General features: G+C 38.4%; 1 protein-coding gene across 13 annotated transcripts in view; it reads left to right on the top strand.

Moving 5' to 3' along the window:
* The window catches only part of LOC140187802 (kinase suppressor of Ras 1-like), a 548168-nt gene that overhangs the window by 151664 nt on the left and 375966 nt on the right, over window positions 1–20538 (top strand). For 12 of the 13 annotated variants that reach the window (XM_072243559.1, XM_072243556.1, XM_072243557.1 and 9 more), the window contains 11 exons: window positions 1876–1945; window positions 3579–3662; window positions 4936–4997; window positions 6064–6170; window positions 8125–8284; window positions 12307–12348; window positions 12559–12616; window positions 13861–13909; window positions 17345–17736; window positions 18330–18426; window positions 20252–20385. In XM_072243559.1, coding sequence (XP_072099660.1) covers window positions 1876–1945; window positions 3579–3662; window positions 4936–4997; window positions 6064–6170; window positions 8125–8284; window positions 12307–12348; window positions 12559–12616; window positions 13861–13909; window positions 17345–17736; window positions 18330–18426; window positions 20252–20385 — 1255 coding nt within the window. The remainder of the gene's footprint in view (window positions 1–1875; window positions 1946–3578; window positions 3663–4935; window positions 4998–6063; window positions 6171–8124; window positions 8285–12306; window positions 12349–12558; window positions 12617–13860; window positions 13910–17344; window positions 17737–18329; window positions 18427–20251; window positions 20386–20538) is intronic. The other variant, XM_072243561.1, reaches the window with a different exon arrangement.

Consider the following 20538-nt stretch of genomic DNA (forward strand, 5'->3'; position numbering starts at 1 on the left):
CTATGGAATACATCATCTAGGACTAAATGAGGAAAAAATGTCTTTATGCAGTGAATGTGAATGTGTGGAGCTTGCAGGAAGGGGTTGGAGTACACAAGTGCTGATGCATTTGAGCGGATACTGTGTAAACATTAGGAAGAAGAGAATAGAGGACTTTGGATAAACTTAGATGAAGAACAACAGAAGTTGGCTGCGGTGGAGAGTAAGCACCATATGGACTGCTTAGACCAAGTGCCCGATGTCCTGTGAAAAGTCCCTGTCATACATTTGCTGATTTTCCCCCTCTACAACTATAGTAAAACACCAACAATAAATGTAATTGTTACGAGAACCTTTGCTTTTTGTTGCCAGCTCTATTACTTGAGTATGACAATGCCTAATTTTTGTATGCGGTAACTTGCTGCTTTTATATATTGCATCAAGTACAGAAACTGTTTGTTCTGGATAGGTGATCAACTTCAGTAGTACAGTTGTTAAATTTAACAACATCACTTCACTTATTGGCCCAGACAGTAAGAACTGACTGAGTCATCCTGGAGAGCTATTATGATTCATCTTGCCACTTTCTTTTTAACCACATGGAATAATTTATTCAGCTGCCAAAAAAAACCCATAAATATTCACTATTTTTTATTCTCTCTATCATTGGAGAAAATAATAGCAAACACATTATTGTGCATTCTGTAAACTCAAATTTGAAATGTTCTTTCATTGTTCCCCTTTTTTGTTTGCTAATTTCTATTTTGCCACAATTTTATCTCCACTCTCACTTTCTATGATAATTTAGATTCAAAGCATTTTAAAAAATATTTCTGTGAACCTTGGTGCAGGCTGGTTCTTTGCTGCTGACTGAAGAGAATAGTTGTTAGTGGGTGGGAAAGGAGGAGGAGCATCAACCGGTATACAGCCCATGTTGGTTCTGGGTACAAAGTGGATGCCATGTGAGAAGACAAAAAAATGGGCTTAGTGGTCATGATGTGACATATGAAAGGATAAATCCAATGTCCATGCCTGTGCCTGTATATAAAGACTGGCTGACGGAGTGAATGTGTTGGCAGTACCATAGAACTCGGCCATTCAATGGGAGGAAGGGTCTCGGAATGAAAAAATCGACTGCACCTCTTCCTACAGATGCTGCCTGGCCTGCTGCGTTCACCAGCAATTTTGATGTGTGTTACTGTATTTGATACTTGCATAAATTCTTTTATTAATCTCTTCATTAGGATAGTCTTAGTGATAATATCCTATATAATAGCAAAATACAAACTAGACTGTCCTCAGTCTGTGCATTGTATTAGCACCCAGCATGATCCTCTGTGACTGTGCAATTTTTAAGGCCATGCAGGCTTCATTCAGCTTGGTGTCTCTCTGCCACAGTTCTCCTGAAACATTAACTATTTATCCACAGAATGTTACCCTGTCTGAATTGCTGAGCATTTCAAATGTTTTATTGCAGATGTGTAGTTACTTCAGACTACCCATTATACTTTACTTTGACAAAAGCTGTTCTGTGTGGAAAGTTTTTTTATGTGCAATTTTATAATTATTTTTACCAGCCAGTTTTTTATTGGAGATTTATTTTTAAATGAATTTTATGCATGGAGCTTTTTAGTATAATTACCCCAAAACTTGTTCAGTACCTGGACTTCAGTGATCTATTAAACCTGTTGGAAATATTTGGTGTTTCATAGACATTAATTTTAGAGTTTAAAAATGTGCTTCTTCTAAATAAGTATGTTCATAATGGTCATACAAGGTAAAATTTGCTTATATAATCATGTATAATTTGGATTATTTTTATGTTTAACATTTTGTCAACTGTGTGACAGTTTTAATTGTTTTAAAAATACATTTATCTCATCTTTTCAATTACAGATTCGTTACGCGTACCGCGAGGATCCCCTCAGATGCAACACAGGGATTTTGGGCTTTCTATTACACATAGGTAAGTGACATGTGAGAAACACGAATATTTTCTGCTTTTTTAAATGTTCAATGCAATAGTATCAGTTCTTACTTTATGTAATCTTGCACTTCATTTACAACCTGTACATCTGTCTCCAACAAAGAGGGGCAGATGTAGAATATAATGGTAAAATATAATTATCTCAATCTCCATACCAAAGCAGAGCAGGTCATTGCCTAATAAATAGCTATTAAGTGAATCCAGGTTCTGCAATATCCTCTCCTTGCCTATTGGAGCTGCCACTAACTTAAAAAGACATTTGAAATCAGGTTTTCTTATGGAAAGATGAGGTTGGGTCTTGCAGCTTTCTAGGAAAGCATTTTGGCAATGTAATTCATTGGAAGTACAGCTTGCAACTTCTACTGTAATGGTATTTATTTTGATGGAACCAATAATGTTTTCTTATATACACTTGGAGATGATTTGACACTTCAGGCATGATATAGGAATGGGCAGTGAAATGTAAAAGAGGAGATGGCATTGCAAGGCCTCTAACATTGAAAGGCTTTTGTTGGGGAGGGGTAGTGGAATTTTTTGAAGTGATTATAGAGAGCATTTGAGTCCGTATGTAGCTAACATTAATACAGCGGGTGTGGCACTGCATCTGCACTTAGAAGGGCAAGTGGTTGGAGAGTTCATGGGAGAACATTATAGAGGGAATGATCATGTAAATTTCAGCTTATACAAGTTTCATAACTTATAAGTTATGGAAAGGGGTAAGGATGATCCTGATGTTAAAATCCTGAATTGGAGGAAAGCTGACTTTGACGTCCTGGAAGAAGTAGACTTGGAACAGCTACTTGGAAGTACAGGTGAGAATCATTCAAAAGTGAAAGAATGAGAAACCAGACCCAGGAGGATGAAAGATTTGGACAGCAAGAAACATTGAGGGCTAGGTAAAGAATGAAATAAGAAGCATGTGGCAGATATAGGAACTAAAAGTAGTGGTGGGGAGGAGGGCCATTTCAGGAGTATAAAAAGTACTCTTAGAAAGAGACATTAAGTAGACAAGGAGGGACTACTGGTAGACATAGGACTACAGAAAATTACAAAACATTTTAAGGGCGAAAAGGAACCAGGTAAATAGTGGGTTCCATTAGTGTCCAAAATTGCAATCTGTGTGTGGAATCATAGGGCGTACAGCCATAAATGAATACTTCTCATTTGTATTCACCAAGGAGAAGGATATTGTAGTTATTATAGCAGAGGTGGTGGTTTTTGAAGTTTTAGAACAGGTTATCATTAAAATGGAGCTGTGTGATAGTGGACTCAAAAATGAGTGAATCTCTAGACCAGTGGTTTATGACTTAAAAATGCTGGGAACCCCTAGTCTAGAGATTCACTAACACACAGCTGCATCACATTCAAAGAAGATAAAATTGCTTATTATTAAACAGTGTAAGTGCATCATGTGATTTTTATTTGCCTTTTAACAAAAATTGTGCATGTTTTTTTTTTCTTTGGATACAGATAGCCATCTAGGTTTTGCTATAATTTACATTCCATTTTGCTGTAAAGTTGTCTTTTACCATTGAATGAACCGATAATCCACTTAGCTGTGATTAGTTTTGCATTTTTTGGACTAAAAGACCTATTGAATATTTGTTTCCAGGTTTTCAACAAAATCCTGGCTTTCGCAGACATGTCAAGTTTGTCAAAAAAATATGATGTTCGGCGTGAAGTGCAAACACTGTCGGTAGGTCCTACTGGAGAAGTTATACTTATAACTATATAAACTAGTGCCACAGACAAGCACCCAACTCTACATAATGAGTGACACAACCTGAATAAACATCTGTTTCTGACACTAGCTGGTCAAGCTAGCTGGGGTACCACAGTAGCGTAGCAGTTAGCGTAACATTATTACAGCTCAAGGCATTGGAGTTCAGAGTTCAATTCCAGTGCTGTCTGTAAAGAGTTTGTGTGTTCTCCCCATGACTGTGTGGGTTTTCCCCAGGTGCTTCTGTTTTCTCCCACAGTCCTAAGATGTACGGTTAGTCGGTTAATTGGTCATTGTAATTTGTTCTATAATTAGGCTAGTGTTAAATAGGTGGTTGCTGGGCAGCACGACTCATTGGGCCTGAAAGGGCTGTTTGGCATTGTATCTCTAAATAAAGTAAATTAAAAAAAAAAACAACACAAATTTAATCCCCAATCTTTGCTTTGGCTAATCTGATTTTGGCTTGGGCAGCAAGGTAGTAGTCAAACCACAAACAAGAGAAAATCTGCAAATGCTGGAAATCCAAGCAACACACACAAAATGCTGGAGAAACTCAGCAGGCCAGGCAGCATCTATTTACAAAAGTACACTCGACTTCTTTGTTGGACTGTACTTTTGTCCATAGGTGCTGCCTGGCCTGCTGAGTTCCATCAACATTTTGTGTGTGTTGAAGGTAGCAATCTTCATCAGTGTCTGCTACCGATATCCATCCAGCACTTGGCTTCTAATAAAGGCTGGACCAAACCACATTGGTGACATGCTCTCAGGAATAAATATTAATCTTTAATCACACATCATCTGCAGAATATGTGATTTTTTTGGGGGGGTGGTTTGTAAAAGCAAATGGACAAATTTTGTGAGTGCTTAGTTTTCAAATCTGAATATATTCATTTCCTAAAAGTAAATTCTGCGGAAACATCCATCAGGGAAAGATACTATTTCTAACGAGTTTTTGTTATTCTCTCAACCTATATGTATAATCAGTCAAAAATTAATCTTTAAATGTTTCAAATTGAAGTGATGAGCACATATAAAGGATCAGCGGCAATATTGAAAGTAAATGCCAGGATGTTGTTTTCAAACAAGATATCCTATAGGCATCAGCAGCTTTCATTCATAAAATATTCATGGCAAGTCCCTTGTTTCCATTCTTCCTGTTGAATTGTTGTTAAGGATCAATGAAAGCTTTTGCTTACCTCAGTTTTGAAATTTGAATGCATTTTGGTACTGTATTTTGCTTTCCTCTTAGATTAAAGTGCCACAACAAATGCACAAAAGAAGCTCCTCCGTGCCGGATTTCATTTCCCCAAAGTAAGATTTCAGATCATAATATAGAGTGCACAGCATTATTCCCTGTAAGACGTTTTGTGGATTAGCTTTAGTACCTGTCATAGCTGGAGTTGTAAGTTTTACACCCCAGAGCCTTTTACTGTGTCATGATGTGGCCAGTTCTCATACAACCCGTTAGAACTGTTGAATTCAGTGCAGTGTCGGGAGGGCTGCTCTCTGCCCTGTTAAAAGATGAGATGTTTTTCCTCAACCTTGTGTTGGGTCACAGATAGATGGGTCATTGAGTGAGTGGGACAGAGAATGAAAGCCTATTGAGTTGGAAGCTCTGCAGAATTAATGTACAGTAGGTGCTCCCTAAAGTGGCCACCTAGCTTGCAATTGGCTTTTCCTAATAGAGGAGAGCACATTGTGAGCACAAATGCGATGGACTAGATTGGGAAAAGTTCCAAGTGAATCACTACCTCACTGTTTGAGTCCCTGGATGGTTAAACAGGAAGACTTAAAAAAGATGCGTGTTACATCTCCCGCAATAACAGGAGAATGTGTCATGAGAAAGGGAATGGGTTTGTGAACAGAACGGGGGAGACTGGCGGGACAAAAAGGGAAACAATCTCCAGAGAATACTGAGAGAGGAGAGACCAGTATGTCTGGTGTGGAATCTCATTGGAACTGCCATCAATTGTAAAGGATGAATCACTGAATGTGGAGACTGGTGAGGTGGAGCGTGAGGACCAGGGAACAGTATCCTTGCTGTATCTGGGAGCAGAATGGGTGAGAGCCAAGTTGTGGGTAGTAGGTGAAATGCAGCAAAGGGCTCTGTCAACTGTGATCGAGGGGAAGCATGGATCAGAAACAAGGAAAACATCTCAGAGGTACCCATGTTGAAAGTCTCATCATTGGAGCAGGTACGATGGAGATGGAGGAACAGGTTGAGTGTAATGGAGGGAGGGTGGACGACGGTATATGTGAGATAGTTGGTGAGCCTGTGGGTTTGTGATTTGCAATTTAAAGTCAAAGATAGAATTCATATGATAATATATTGCTTTTTTGGGAAAACCAACAATTCATATTTTTCTTTGTTAACTAGTTACAAAAATACGAAGAACTGAGTCTGTACCATCTGATATAAATAATTCTGTGGACAGGCCTGGGGAGCCTCAGTTTGCTACCCTTCCAAAGACACCACATAAAAAGGTAACACAAGCTAGTTTTGTAGATTTAACTGCAATAAAACTTCATAGCTTTTAATTTGAATTATAAATGTATTCAAGTAAAATTATCTTAGCACCAAAAAAACAAACTTGGAACATGTGGATGGCAATTACTTGAGCTGCTACCTCAGCTCAAGTGAAATTGAATTAGATCCTCACCTCCATTGCTTTTCGTCAAATATTCATGTTCTCTCTATTAAGTTATGCTTCCTGCTGGGTACTCCAGCTTCCTGCCACATCCCAAAGGTGTGCAGGTTCTCAGGTTAATTGGCCCCTATAAATTGTCTGCAGTTTATAGGTAAGTGGTAGAATCTGGGAGGAGTTGATATGGGGTGGGGGGGAATAAAATGGGATTATTATTTATGGGAGCTCGATGGTCTATATCAGGGGTTCCCAACATTTTTTTATGCCATGGAGCCTTACCGTTAACTGAGGGGTCTGTGTGTCCCAGTTTGAGAACCCCTGGTTTATATAGTGTTTATTTTCACTGTGACTCTTTTTAGCACGCTGATTTAAGTTAAATAATTCCCTTTTATTCTGTAATTATAGCCTGTGCACCAACAAGTAATAAGGAGGTTGAGGAAACATGGGACTAAAAATGGTCAATATCCTTTGTAACAGACCCTAACTTTCTAAAAAGAAAAAAGTCAGAACTTCAATTTTTTTCCATCAGGTTTTTTTTGTCCATATGATCAAAGTAGTCAGTACATGAGACATGAATTTGTAGATCTTTGATCAGAGTGTTTGTTTGTAGCTATTTTGCTTAGTTTTTCTTTGTCCACTGCCACATATTTTGTACCTGTGTGACTGGTATTATATAGCTTGAATATGTTGCTTTGTTTCTTTTTGCTCTAATGGCCTTCATTAATCTATTAGCCAGATAGCATACCACAATGCCATTTCTGGCTCAATTTTTCTCCAACTACTATGCAACTTAAGACGAAGTGATTTTCTCTCTTTCCTACTAATGAGAGGCATTCAACCTGAATCATCACCATGTTTCTCTTTTCAAAGATGCTGCCTGATCTGCTGAGTGTTTCCCACATTTACTGGATTTTATTTCACGTTTCTAACATCTGCAGTTTATTTTAATGTTTTTCCTAATGCTTATCCCCCCCCGGGGCCTAAAGTAAGGCTCAGAAGAATTTCAAATATACACTCAGTGGTCACTTTTTTTTTTAGGAACCTCCAGTATCTAATAACGTGGTCACTGACTGCACGTTTGTGATCTTCTGCTGCTTTAGCCCATCCATTTCCTGGTTTGACATATTAGGCATTCAAAGATGCCCTTTTGCACACCACTGATATAACACATGATTATTTGAGTTACAGGCACCTACATCAACTTGACCTAGTCTGGCTATTCTCCTCTGATCTCTCTCATTAACAAGGTGTAATTGCCAGTCACCAGATTTTTTTGTTTTTCATAACTTTCTCTTTAAACTCTGTTGTGTGTAAAAATCGAAAGAGATCAGCAGATCTTGAGATACCCAAACAGCACAAGCACCAACAATCATTCACGGTCAAAGTCACAATTCTTCCCTATTCTGATGTTTGGTCTGACAACAACAACTGGGCCTTTTGACCATGTCTGCATGCTTTCATGCATTGAGTTGCTGCTGCGTGATTGGCTGATTAGATATTTGCATTAACAAGCAGGTATACAGCTGTACCTAGTAAAGTGGTAACTGAGTGTATGAAAACATATGATATCATTTCTGTACATCTAAACAATTAATCCTTGTTATTACCTTTAATTGTGGCCCTGGATATGCAGCATTCCACTTCATATGATGTGAGAGTAATGTGATATCATGGAACTTCAGTGAGCATAAACATGAAATAAAAACTTGAGGTTGTATTATATGTTGTTGCTCATTGTGTTGCAATTAATAAATGGACAAGTGATCACAATTATGGCTTTTTCTCCCTAAAAGGATCATGCACCAGTTCCGTTAGATTCCAGCAGCAATCCATCTTCAACCACCTCTTCAACTCCATCTTCTCCAGCACCTTTTCCATCTTCCAATCCTCCCAGTGCAACTCCACCCCCAAATCCTTCACCAAAAGGTCATAGAGACAGATTTAAATTTCCAGGTAAGTATTTAAGATAAAAAGGCATGGATAGAATGTATTGTAGTGGAAACTTATACCCAGATCTTTTTAGAAAAGATTCAAGATTGTTTGTTGTCCTTACTCAGAGTGTAAAGGAGAATGAAATGATTGTTATGCTGGATCTGCTGCAGCATAAAGAATACTAAGCATTAAAAAGTGCAATGAATATAAATATAAAAGCAAACCTATAAAAGGCAATGCACAAGTAAAGTGGACAGTGGGGGTGGGGAGTGTGGAAAAAGAATGCTGAGAGGCTTTGGAGATATGTGGATGTAGTGGTGCTGGGGTGGGTTAATTGGTGGAGGTGTAGATCAGCCTGACTGCTTGGAAGAAGTAGCTGTTTTTGAGAGTAGTGGCCATGGCATTGATGTTGCATTGCCTCTTCCCTGATGGGAGTGGGACAAACAATCCATAAGCAGAATGTCTGCAATCCTTCATGATATGGTTGGCCTTAATCTGGCACCTTTCTTACCCTTGATGGTGGGTAGGCTGGTGCCAGCGATGCATTGGGCAGTTTTAACTACCTGTTGTAGAGCACTGCTCCTTTGTGAAATCGTAAAATTCAAATTAAGCTATTTAATAAGATGTACCCATAGTTAATTCTTTTCATGTTCTCTTTAAAAATAATGCTATTACTATTTCCTCCCCATCCACAAAACATGCTAGTGCCCTCTCTCAACCTTTGTTAGTAGAAATTGCACTAAATAATAGAGAATTTACAAGTAGAAGGAGGCTATTTTGTCCACGTCTGTGCCCCTCAATAAAGCCCAGTCCTATCCTCCACCAATGGTCCACAGTTTGCAGATCATAATTCTTCAAAATGCATCCACATGCTTTTTAAATGATGTTAAGGTTTCTCCCTCTAACTACTGTTAGACTGTAAGATGTAGGAGCAGAATTTGGCCATTCAGCCCATTGTGACTGCTCCACCATTCCATCATGGCTGATTAATACATCTTACAACTGCATTTCCTGCTTTCTCCCTGAAACCTTTAATGCCTTTACTCATCAAGGACCTATCAGCCTCTTCTTTAATTGTATCCCATGGCTTTGTCTCCACAGATACACTACCCTTTGGTTAAAGAAATTCCTCCTCATCTCTGTTCTAAAGGAATGTCTTTGTATTCTGAGACTGTGGCTTCTGGTCCTAGACTCCCCTGCTATAGGAAACATGCTCTCCCTGTCCGTTCTAGCTAAGTATTTCAATATTCATTAAGTTTCAATGCAGTCCTTAGCCCCCACCCCTCCCACACCTTGTTCTTCTAAACTCCAGAGAGTATAGGCCCAGAGGCATCAAACACTTTTCATATGTTAATCCTTTCATTCCCAGGATGATTCTTGTGAATCTCCTCTTCAATGCCAGCATATCCTTCTCAGATAAAGGGCTCAAAACTGCTTACAGTACTCCAATCATAGACTGACTAATGCCTTTTAAAGTCTTTACATTATATCCTTTTATATTTTAGACTTCTTGAAATGAACGCTGTCACTGCATTTACCTTCCCTTACTCCAGATGTAACCTGAAAGTGAACCTTTAGGGAATCCTGCACAAGGGCTCCCAAGTTCCTTTGCCTCTTTGATTTCTGAATTTACTCCCATTTAGAAAATAGTTTACACATTTATTCCTTTTTCTAAAGTGCATGACCACACTGTACTCTAACATCCACTTCTTTGCCCATTCACCTAATCTGTCTAAACCTTTCTGCAGACTCCCTGCTTTCTCAACGCTACCTGACTCTCCACCTGCCTTTTCAGGAGCTAAGTCCCAGACCTCCAGCGCTCTGTGGGTAGAAAATGAAATCTTTTTCTTTCCTTAAAAGTTATCTTTTTTTTAAACCTAGATGCTATGGAAAGTAGAACCTTCCCAGTTACTCTGTTATATTTTCCTGTATGCTAAAGAAACTAATCCAAACTTATCGATCTTTTTCTCATAACTTGTGTGCTGATGAGGTGTAGTCACAAACACCCCCTTGTATATTTTCTTTGCACCTCATCAGTACAGTCACATTCTTCCTGTAATGTGATGACCAGAACTTTAAGCAGGATTTGTTCCATGGCTTAAGTACTATTCCATATAGTTCCATTTTAATTCCACTGCTTTTGTCTTTGGCTATCAAAGGATAGAATCCCGTTTGTCTTTTTAATAACATTGTTGGCCTTTTGGTATCTTTAACAATTTGTGCACAATCTCCTAGTTATGTCCTCCCCTCCTGTTCCCTCCTTCCCCTCCTAGGTCCCTCCACGATGAAGTCCTACTATTTATCTGTATTCCCTTCCCTTCTTACACCTCCCAGATGCATTACTTGTATGAATCAACTTCCATTTGCTATTTTCTGCTCAACTGATGAGACCACTGTCTTCCTGCGATCTTGAGCGTTTCTCCTCACTGCCAACTGTGTGGTTGATTTCTGTATCATCTACAGCTACTTTATCAATCCCCCTATATTTTGCTCTCAATCCCTGCTATGTATAAGGCCTTTGGAATTCCTGGTAGCAGTCTTCTAGTCACAAAAATGCCCTTTACAAATTACTCTTTCTGATATTGAGCCTGTTTTGTTGGATTTTTACTTTAGCCAACCAGGTGGGATTTATTTTTGCAATCTTTGTAGTGTTCATAAAAACACACAGACCTCATTGATCAGCCTTGTACCAGCTCAAGAAATTGATGATATTACTCTTAGAGGACTTGCCCTTAAGAAATCCGTGCTGACTGTCCCAGGTTAATGTGTACCTTTGCAACTGAACGTGCATGCTATCCTTTAGAATGTGTTCTAATAATTGGTCTACCACCAAAATCAAAATAACTAGCCTGTTATTATTTCATATGCCCAAACCTTCTACCTGTAACAACAGTAATACATTAGTTATATACTGGCACTATTCAAACACCAGAGAAGATTAGAAAAACTGGAGTCAAAACTTGTGCAGTTTCCTATTTTGTTTCTTTTAATAGTCTTAGTTATGTTTCACATAGTCTGGTATTTTTATCAACTTTTAAAGATGATAAACACCTGAATAGTTTGTCTTTTTTCCGTTTATCCCACCTAATTTTCCAGCTTGTTTGCCTTGGCTTAAGATTTGGCATCAGATTACCTTTGAGGAAACAATCACAAAATAATCTTTAAAATCTTGCCCATAACCAGGTTTCCTTTTTATTCCCTAACAGGCCAAATGCCTTCCTTTGTTTATACTTGCTCTTTGTATGCTAGTTAAACATTTGGATTTTACTTTTTCCTACCCTTCCTTGCATTTTAATTTTGCTCCTACACTTCCTGCTGTCATCTACACTTACTGGTGTATTAACCTCTGGGTGTCAGACATGTATGTCCATTTTGCCTTATTCTTCCCTTTATGGAACATGTTCACTCTGAACCACTTAAATCTCCCTGTTAAATGCCTTCCATTGTTCTGTATGTCATTTGTCCTTAAATTTTTGTTTCTATTTCTTTAAATCCTTGCCTACACACACAGAAAATAGATTTTTATCACTTAAGTCTTCAAAGGGTGGTATGCCTGAGAAAATGTAAAATGTTGCTGTTAATCATGACTAAGATTCACATTAATGCTTTCAAAGAGAAGTAATGGTGTACTGCAAGAGTTACAGTTCCTATTATTTTGTAGTACATTTCCATTTTGCATTGCAGTGATTTATGTTTAAGCTATGCAAGCATATGTATCCTCTTTCAAGAATGATGTAGTTGTCCTTAATTGCTCTTTTCCCAAAGTAAGGGAAGAAAAGTAAGGTGCTACAAACCCTATTGATAATTATTGTAAGAATATTGGATTGCTCAGAGGCATATTGTTTGGTTGTAAAAAATCTGTCTGTCCCTTTCTGTTGTTTCTGGGTATTTTGTGCTCTTCAAACAAAAGATTATCTTTCTGGAGATCAGTAAAAATGTATATTAATTCTATTTAATAGCAGTAGTGTTTGCTGACTACTGTCCTGTGATTTCTTTACTGATTCGTTATCTATTCTTCTGCCTGTGTGATCTTTCTCCCCAAGCTGCGTACTACTTTCATCATAGACAACAGTTTATCTTCCCAGGTGAGTAGTCTTTTCTTCAAATATTTCTTTCTTCTTCTATTTTTTCAGCTATACACTGTTTCTTGAGGAAAAATGACTCTTAATACCCTATCACCCTGTGTAGAGACTTTAACCACTTGATTATTTTTAGTTGGCAGTTTTAGTGGGTTAGTTTTTATATAGTACGATCATGTAAATGATCAATGCTAATTGTAACTTTCTGTTGTCTAGATGTGCCTAGCCCGACATTGCATGTCACTTCACAGCCTGAAAGCTCTGAAGACACTAAGTAAGCATTATTTTGTCTTTATTTCCATACAGTACGAAGTGCAAGTTTAACATTTTATATAACAGGATCAGTTCATTGGCATCTCCTAGGCTATGTTTCTTCCATCAATGATGTAATATTAAGAGCCCTACATCACCACTATAATGGCTCACCCATGATCTTCAGTGACAGATGATGGTTGAACAATGAAGTTAAAATTTGAGGGTGGGTTGGGGTTTGTCACTGGGGAGATGGCATAGAGGTGCTTCATTGAAAGACAGAAAATGTACTTTACTTTCAAAAAGCCAGATTTTCTATTAAAAGGTGTTGTACTTTTTAAGGGAAATCTGTGTGGCATAGTAACAGTCTAATTGTCTGTCTAATCTTTTCTTGAAGTCAATAATTTTCAGTTAATTTTTCTGTTTTATATATATTTAAAATTTCCTTTCCCCGCTTTATTCAATATTATTTCCCGCTGTTATATTGTATATAAAAAAAAATCTCCAGCATTGCCAAGTTCTTTGTAACAATTATATTGCTAAATGAGATTTTCTGATTTAATTTTGCTCTGGTTACTTGCATTAGTTATAGTTAGAGCTGGGTTCCTAATCTGGGGTCCACAGACCCCTAGCTTAATGGTAGGGTCCATGGCATAAAAAGGTTGGGAACCCTTGCATTAAAGTAATGTTGATGATATTTAACAAAATCGAAATATGGTGTCATTTTGAGGTGTGAAAGTTTTCACATTTTTGTATTTTGAATGATTTACGATTTTGGGTTTTACATTTTACTAAACAGTTTTATTTCTTTGTTTAGAGTTTTAAAAGTTTTTATTAATAATTTGTTTTAAGGATCCAGCAGAGTTTACTATGGTTTGTTTCCAGCCTGTAAAAGACAATAATGCTCTACTCTGCTCCTTCTGGGACTAGACATGGGTGTTATTACCGGCGGGAAAGCAAGTTTCATATGAGTTTTACCATATGGATGTGTTGATGACTGAATGTCATTTTAAACATTCTCAAGTTCTTTATATTGCTTTTTAAGGCTGTTACACATTGTCCATTTCTCTATAATGAGTGATTAAATCCTCTGCATCCACCAGAACGCTCCAATTTCTAGATCATAGATATTACTCCTAAGCACATTCATCTTCAAAACATCCTATCAGAATTAATTTTGCTACTCTTGGCCATTTACCTTCACATTTGAATATAATTATACTTTCAACAATATGGTTATAATGGAATATATTCTTGCTTTTGCAGTACTGTAGAGGAAACTGAACCAGATGCTGTTGAAGAACTAGATGCAGAGGTGCGTTGACCATAAATGAACTGTACTGTGTGGGTTATGCAGCAATTGTGGACAGAGAAGCTAAGTGAACATTGGGAGACCAGTGGGAAGAGTTATCTATGTTTCTTTCCTCATGTGCTGTCTGATGCAAGTATTTCCTGAATCCACAGTAAACCCCCTTTACATCGGTAGCAAGCAATTTCAAACTCCTGGGAGTGCACATTTTGCACAACCTCTCATGGTCCCAGAGCACATTCTACATAATGAGGAAAGCTCACCAAAGCCTCTAGTTTCTGAGGAGGCTGAAAATAACTGGACTAAGTGCAACTATATGCCCATCCTTCTATTTTGTGTGTGTGTGTCTCTCTCTCTCTCTCTATATATATATTTATATTTATATTCATTGTGTTCTTTATTTTGATGTGTTTTTTTATTATTCTTCATTGGATCTGGAATGACAATTATTTCATTTTCCTTTACACGTACTGGAAGTGACATTAAACTATCTTGAATATGCTTTTGTTGCATACTGCAGTACTGCAGTACAGTTTTGTGATTCAAAGCTCTAGATTTGTGTTTGAAGTCGGTGTAGCTACTTGCATGCACTTAAGAATGAAACTTTAACCTGATGAATCAGAATCATGTTTAATATCACTGTATCACTGGCATGTCATGAAATTTGTTGTTTTGCAGCAGCAATACATAATAAAAAACTATAAATTGCAATAAGATATATATATATATATGTGTGTGTGTGTGTGTGTGTGTGTGTATGTATGTGTGTGAAAGAAAGCAAAAAAAGGAAAAAAAAGTTGTGAGTTAGTGAGTTCATTACCCATTCAGAAATCTGTTGGAGGAGAGGAAGAAGCTGTTCCTAAAATGTTGAGTATGTATCTTCAGGCTCCTGTACTTCCTTGATTATAACAATGAGAAGAGGGTATATCCTGGGTGATGGGGATCCTTAACGATGAGTTAATGGGATCCTTTTTGAGGTATAAATACAACTTTTGATTATTTTCTTCAGACAAAATCGTAAATTGCCTAAGTAACATTAGCTGCCAAAAAGTGCACATACTTCACCTAGGCATTTTGACAATTGTGGAAGATTAATTAAGGTAACCAATTTGATCGAGAAAGAATTTCTGGATGTATACTGTATACATTTCTCTGACATTAAATTGAACCTATTGAGATCTGAAATGGCTATAAATAATGAACATTCCAACATTAAGCCCTTTAAAGTATATAAAACAATAAATACTTGCATTACAGATTCTCACCTTTTCTCTTGATAAACTCCCATGATTGCTGAACCATAGAAACTACAGCACAGAAACAGGGCTTTTGGCCCTTCTTGGCTGTGCCGAACCATTTTCTGCCTAGTCCCACTGACCTGCACACGGACCATATCCCTCCATACACCTCCCATCCATGTATCTGTCCAATTTATTCTTAAATGTTAAAAAAGAACCCGCATTTACCACCTCGTCTGGCAGCTCATTCCATACTCCCACCACTCTCTGTGTGAAGAAGCCCCCCCTGATGTTCCCTTTAAACTTTTCCCCCCTCACCCTTAACCCATGTCCTCTGGTTTTTTTCTCCCCTTGCCTCAGTGGAAAAAGCCTGCTTGCATTCACTCTATCTATACCCATCATAATTTTATATACCTCTATCAAATCTCCCCTCATTCTTCTACGCTCCAAGGAATAAAGTCCTAACCTTCTATTTATTCCCTCCTTCCACAATCTCCACTTACACCACGAAATAGGAAACAACTCTTGGAAACCTCCCAACAAGACCTTCTCACAGACAGCTCTAGAGCATTCATGTGGGTCTTTGGGCCTGATTGTCAGTGCTAAATCAGAGTTGCACTCTTAGAGATTTGAGTATAGCTATCAAGGCTGATCTCACTTGATAGTGCACTATTGAGAAGAAGGTGCACTTGTTAAAATTTTAAATGAGAAATTTCCATCAGGACGCAGTGGCTTTGTGTTAGTTCCTGCAGCTTTTTTGTGGTTGGAATTTATTTTCAGTCAATCTGAGTAGTTCCAGTAGCTTTGCTCTTTCTAAACGACATATAGACCAGAATTCATAGGAAGCAAAATTTCCTGAGGGTAAATAGTCATAGTCATACTTTATTGATCCCGGGGGAAATTGGTTTTCGTTACAGTTGCACCATAAATAATAAAGAGTAGTAGAACCATAAATAGTTAAATAGTAATATGTAAACTATGCCAGTAAATTATGAAATAAGTCCAGGACCAGCCTATTGGCTCAGGGTGTCTGACCCTCCAAGGGAGGAGTTGTAAAGTTTGATGGCCACAGGCAGGAATGACTTCCTATGACGCTCTGTGCTGCACCTCGGTGGAATGAGTCTCTGGCTGAATGTACTCCTGTGCCCACCCAGTACATTATGTAGTGGATGGGAGACATTGTCCAAGATGGCATGCAACTTGGACAGCATCCTCTTTTCAGAAACCACCGTGAGAGAGTCCAGTTCCATCCCCACAACATCACTGGCCTTACGAATGAGTTTGTTGATTCTGTTGGTGTCTGCTACCCTCAGCCTGCTGCCCCAGCACACAACAGCAAACATGATAGCACTGGCCACCACAGACTCGTAGAACATCTTCAGCATCGTCCGACAGATGTTAAAGGACCTCAGTCTCCTCAGGAAATAGTGACGGCTCTGACCCTTCTTGTAGACAGCCTCAGTGTTCTTTGACCAGTCCAGTTTATTGTCAATTCGTATCCCCAGGTATTTGTAGTCCTCCACCATGTCCACACTGACCCCCTGGATGGAAACAGGGGTCACCGGTACCTTAGCTCTCCTCAGGTCTACCACCAGCTCCTTATTCTTTTTCACATTAAGCTGCAGATAATTCTGCTCACACCATGTGACAAAGTTTCCTACCGTAGCCCTGTACTCAACTTCATCTCCCTTGCTGATGCCTCCAACTATGGCAGAGTCATCCGAAAAATTCTGAAGATGACAAGACTCTGTGCAGTAGTTGAAGTCCGAGATGTAAATGGTGAAGAGAAAGGGAGACAAGACAGTCCCCTGTGGAGCCCCAGAGCTGCTGATCACTCTGTCGGACACACAGTGTTGCAAGCACACGTACTGTGGTCTGCCAGTCAAGTAATCAAGAATCCATGATACCAGGGAAGCATCCACCTGCATCGCTGTCAGCTTCTCCCCCAGCAGAGCAGGGCAGATGGTGTTGAACGCACTGGAGAAGTCAAAAAATATGACCCTCACAGTGCTCCAAATCTTGGTCTGGCTCAAGTCTGAAATCAAAGGAACCATTGAATCGAATTACCTACTAGGTACAATTTATAAGAGTGAGTTGAATTATGGTGGGACATTGGTGAAAATAACACTAAAATAATTGTTTAATGATCAGATCAAAATTTCGTTTGCACAATTACATTCCCATTGTTCTGTTTTCTTTTCAGAATGAAGAGCGAGCACTTGAAGACGAGGCTAATAAGTCAGAATTGGAATATGAAACTGATGAGGTTGATGATTTGCCAAGCTGTAGACCGTACTGGAAAGGGCCAATTTTTCGCAAAGCCAGCCAGACAAGTGTCTTCTTACAAGAGTGGGACATCCCTTTTCATGAATTGGAAGTTGGAGACCTGATAGGCCAAGGGAGATGGGGCAAAGTTCACAAAGGACGCTGGCATGGAGAAGTGGCAATTAGGTTGTTAGAGATTGATGGAAATAATCAGGATCACCTGAAATTATTTAAAAAAGAAGTGATGACTTATCGTCAAACAAGGCATGAAAATGTGGTACTTTTCATGGGAGCTTGTATGCACCCACCTCATTTAGCCATTATTACAAGGTAGGTAAAGTATGAGTGCTCCTTTATATCTTGGTATCATATCCATGTTTTGTTCAACAGTGTCCAGATCAACTTGCTGAACAGTTGAGTTCGTGTAAAGCTGAAGTTATTTTATTTTTCTCTTTAAAAAGTAGTAATTATTTGAACAGGATTTAAAAAAACAAAGTAATTGAAGTTCTGCATTGTGGTATGTTGGTGCAAAATAGATGCATTATGCTGGCCCTGTCTTGATGCAAAACTTATATAAACAGACAAATGGAGATTGATAGAAAGCAAGAAATGCTCCAGGTTCTTCATCGAATTCTGGTTTATGATTCAGTTATCCACAGAGGTTCAGCAGAAGAACTTGGCACTTTGCATATTCTGCTTTTTCTCAAAATACATTGGCACACTGGCCAGCTAGCCTGTTTTCACCTACCTTCTCTCACTTGCTCATTTAAAAGTCTAGAAGATAATTAAAGGGGTTGTTGTTTGGCTAAATATGCTGTTTTCGTTCATAATTTCTCTTCTAGTTTGCTTTCCCAGAAATCCTAAGTCTAAACATTAAATGTGGTTAGATATTTTCAGCATGTGACCAAATGTACTTTTTACAGTTTCTGTAAAGGACGAACACTCTTCTCATTTGTAAGAGATTCCAAAACCACACTGGATATTAACAAGACGAGACTGATTGCACAGGAAATTATAAAAGTAAGTTTATATAAAGAAAGATTTTTTAAAATTAGCTTTATTTGTCACATGCAAATAGAAATATTAAACATACAATGAAATGTGTTGTTTTGCATCAATGGCCAACACAGTCTGATGATTGTTCTGGGGGCAGTCTGAAAGTGTTTCCACGCTTCCAGTGCCAACGTAGCATGCCCACATCTCTTAACCCCTAACCGTACGTCATTGGAATGTGGGTGGAAACTGGAACACCTGGAGGAAATCCATGCAGTCATGGGGAGAATGAACAAACTCCTTACAGACAGCAACAGGATTCGAATCATGATTGGTGATCGTTGACACTATAAAAGAGCGTTTCAGTACAAATTTATTTTTTGAATATTTCTTAGAGTCCTTGTGCAGGACTCCTTAAAGATTAACTTGTAGATTAAGGTGGTAGTAAGGAAGGCAAATGCAATATTCGCATTCATTTCGAGAGGATTAGAATATAAGAGCAAAGATGTGATGCTGAGTCTTTATAAGGGATTAATCAGGCTCCACTTGGAGTATTGTGAGCAATTTTGGGTCCCTTATCTCAGATATTCTGGCATTGGAGAGGGTACAGAGGAGGTTCACAAGAATAATGCCAGGAATGAAGGGTTACATATGAGGTGGGTTTGATGGTTTGGGGTCGGCACTCACGGGAGTTTAGAAGAATGGGGGGGGGGGAATGGAGATCTCATTGAAACCTATCGAATATTGAAAGGCCTAGACAGAGTGGATGTGGAGAGGATATTTACATTAGTGTGTGAGTCTAGGACCAGAGGGCACAGTCTCGGAATAGAGGGGTGTCTATTTAGAACAGAGATGAGAAGAGATGAGGTGACTCTGTCTGAATTCATTGCCATGCACGGCTGTGGAGGCCAAGTCATTGAGTGTATTTCAAGTAGAGTATGATAGGTTCTTGGTTAGTCAGGACATCAAAGGTTACATGAAGAAGGCAGGAGAATAGGGTTAAGAGGGATAATAAATCAGTTATGATGGAATGCAGAGTAGACTCGATGGGTGGAGTAGCCTAATTCTGCTCCTATGTCTAATGATCTTAAACGCTAAAAGCAGACTTGAGGCGCCAAGTGGCTGATTCCTATTCTTGTTTTCTCATGTTCTCCCCTGTACCTTCCACCATTGAGCACATCCACAAACAGTGTTGTCACAAGACAGCAGCATCCATCGTTAAAAACCCCCACCATCCAGGTCATGGTCTCTTCTCACTGCTGCCATTGGGAAGGAGTTATGGGAGCCTTGGGTCCCATATCACCAGGATCAGGCTCCTAAATCAGCATGGCTAACTTCACTCACCTCAACTCTGAAGTGAATCCACAACCTCTGGACCCACTTTCCATGACACTAAACTTATGTTCTAAATATTATTTTTTAAATTTAATTATTTATTCATTTTTTTCTCCTTTTGCTCATTTGTTGTTTGTCATTCTTAGTGTCTAGCTTTTCATGTATCCTATTGTGTTTGCCCGCAAGAAAATAAATCTCAGAGTAATATATGTGACATATACATACTTTGAAAATAAATTTACTTTGAACTTTTGAACCTTAATATAAAATGTCCAGGAAAAAATTTCAAATTCAACAAACTACTTTTAAAAGTTTTATATTGTTTGCATTTTTTCTGATCCTTGTAGCTGAAGGACTGAGCAACATCCACCAATTTTTCATTTTGCAGCCATTTTTGATCTTGCTTTTGTATTTTAACATATTAATTCTCTGTTAGTCTTATTTTTATTGTACTTGTGCAGAAAAGTTTTTCTCTTAAATCTGCTTACCACACTTCAGAGATTTTTTTTAATTCTAGGGAATGGGATACCTTCATGCAAGGGGGATTGTGCATAAGGATTTGAAGTCAAAGAATATCTTTTATGACAATGGAAAAGTTGTTATCACAGATTTTGGGCTATTTGGTATATCTGGTGTAGTACAGGAAGACAGGTAAGACATGAATACACTGTGGCAATCACGGTTAAGAATTGTTTAAAGAATTGTTTTATTTGAAAACTTTATTTGCTATTCTTTTCCTCCTTCCCTCGTGTTGTTTCCTTCTGGGAATACTGGTTGCTTTGTCCCTGTTACTATGTGGCTGTG

This window comes from Mobula birostris, chromosome 25 (genome assembly GCF_030028105.1).
Source record: "Mobula birostris isolate sMobBir1 chromosome 25, sMobBir1.hap1, whole genome shotgun sequence".
In the NCBI taxonomy this organism is placed as follows: Eukaryota; Metazoa; Chordata; class Chondrichthyes; order Myliobatiformes; family Myliobatidae; genus Mobula; species Mobula birostris.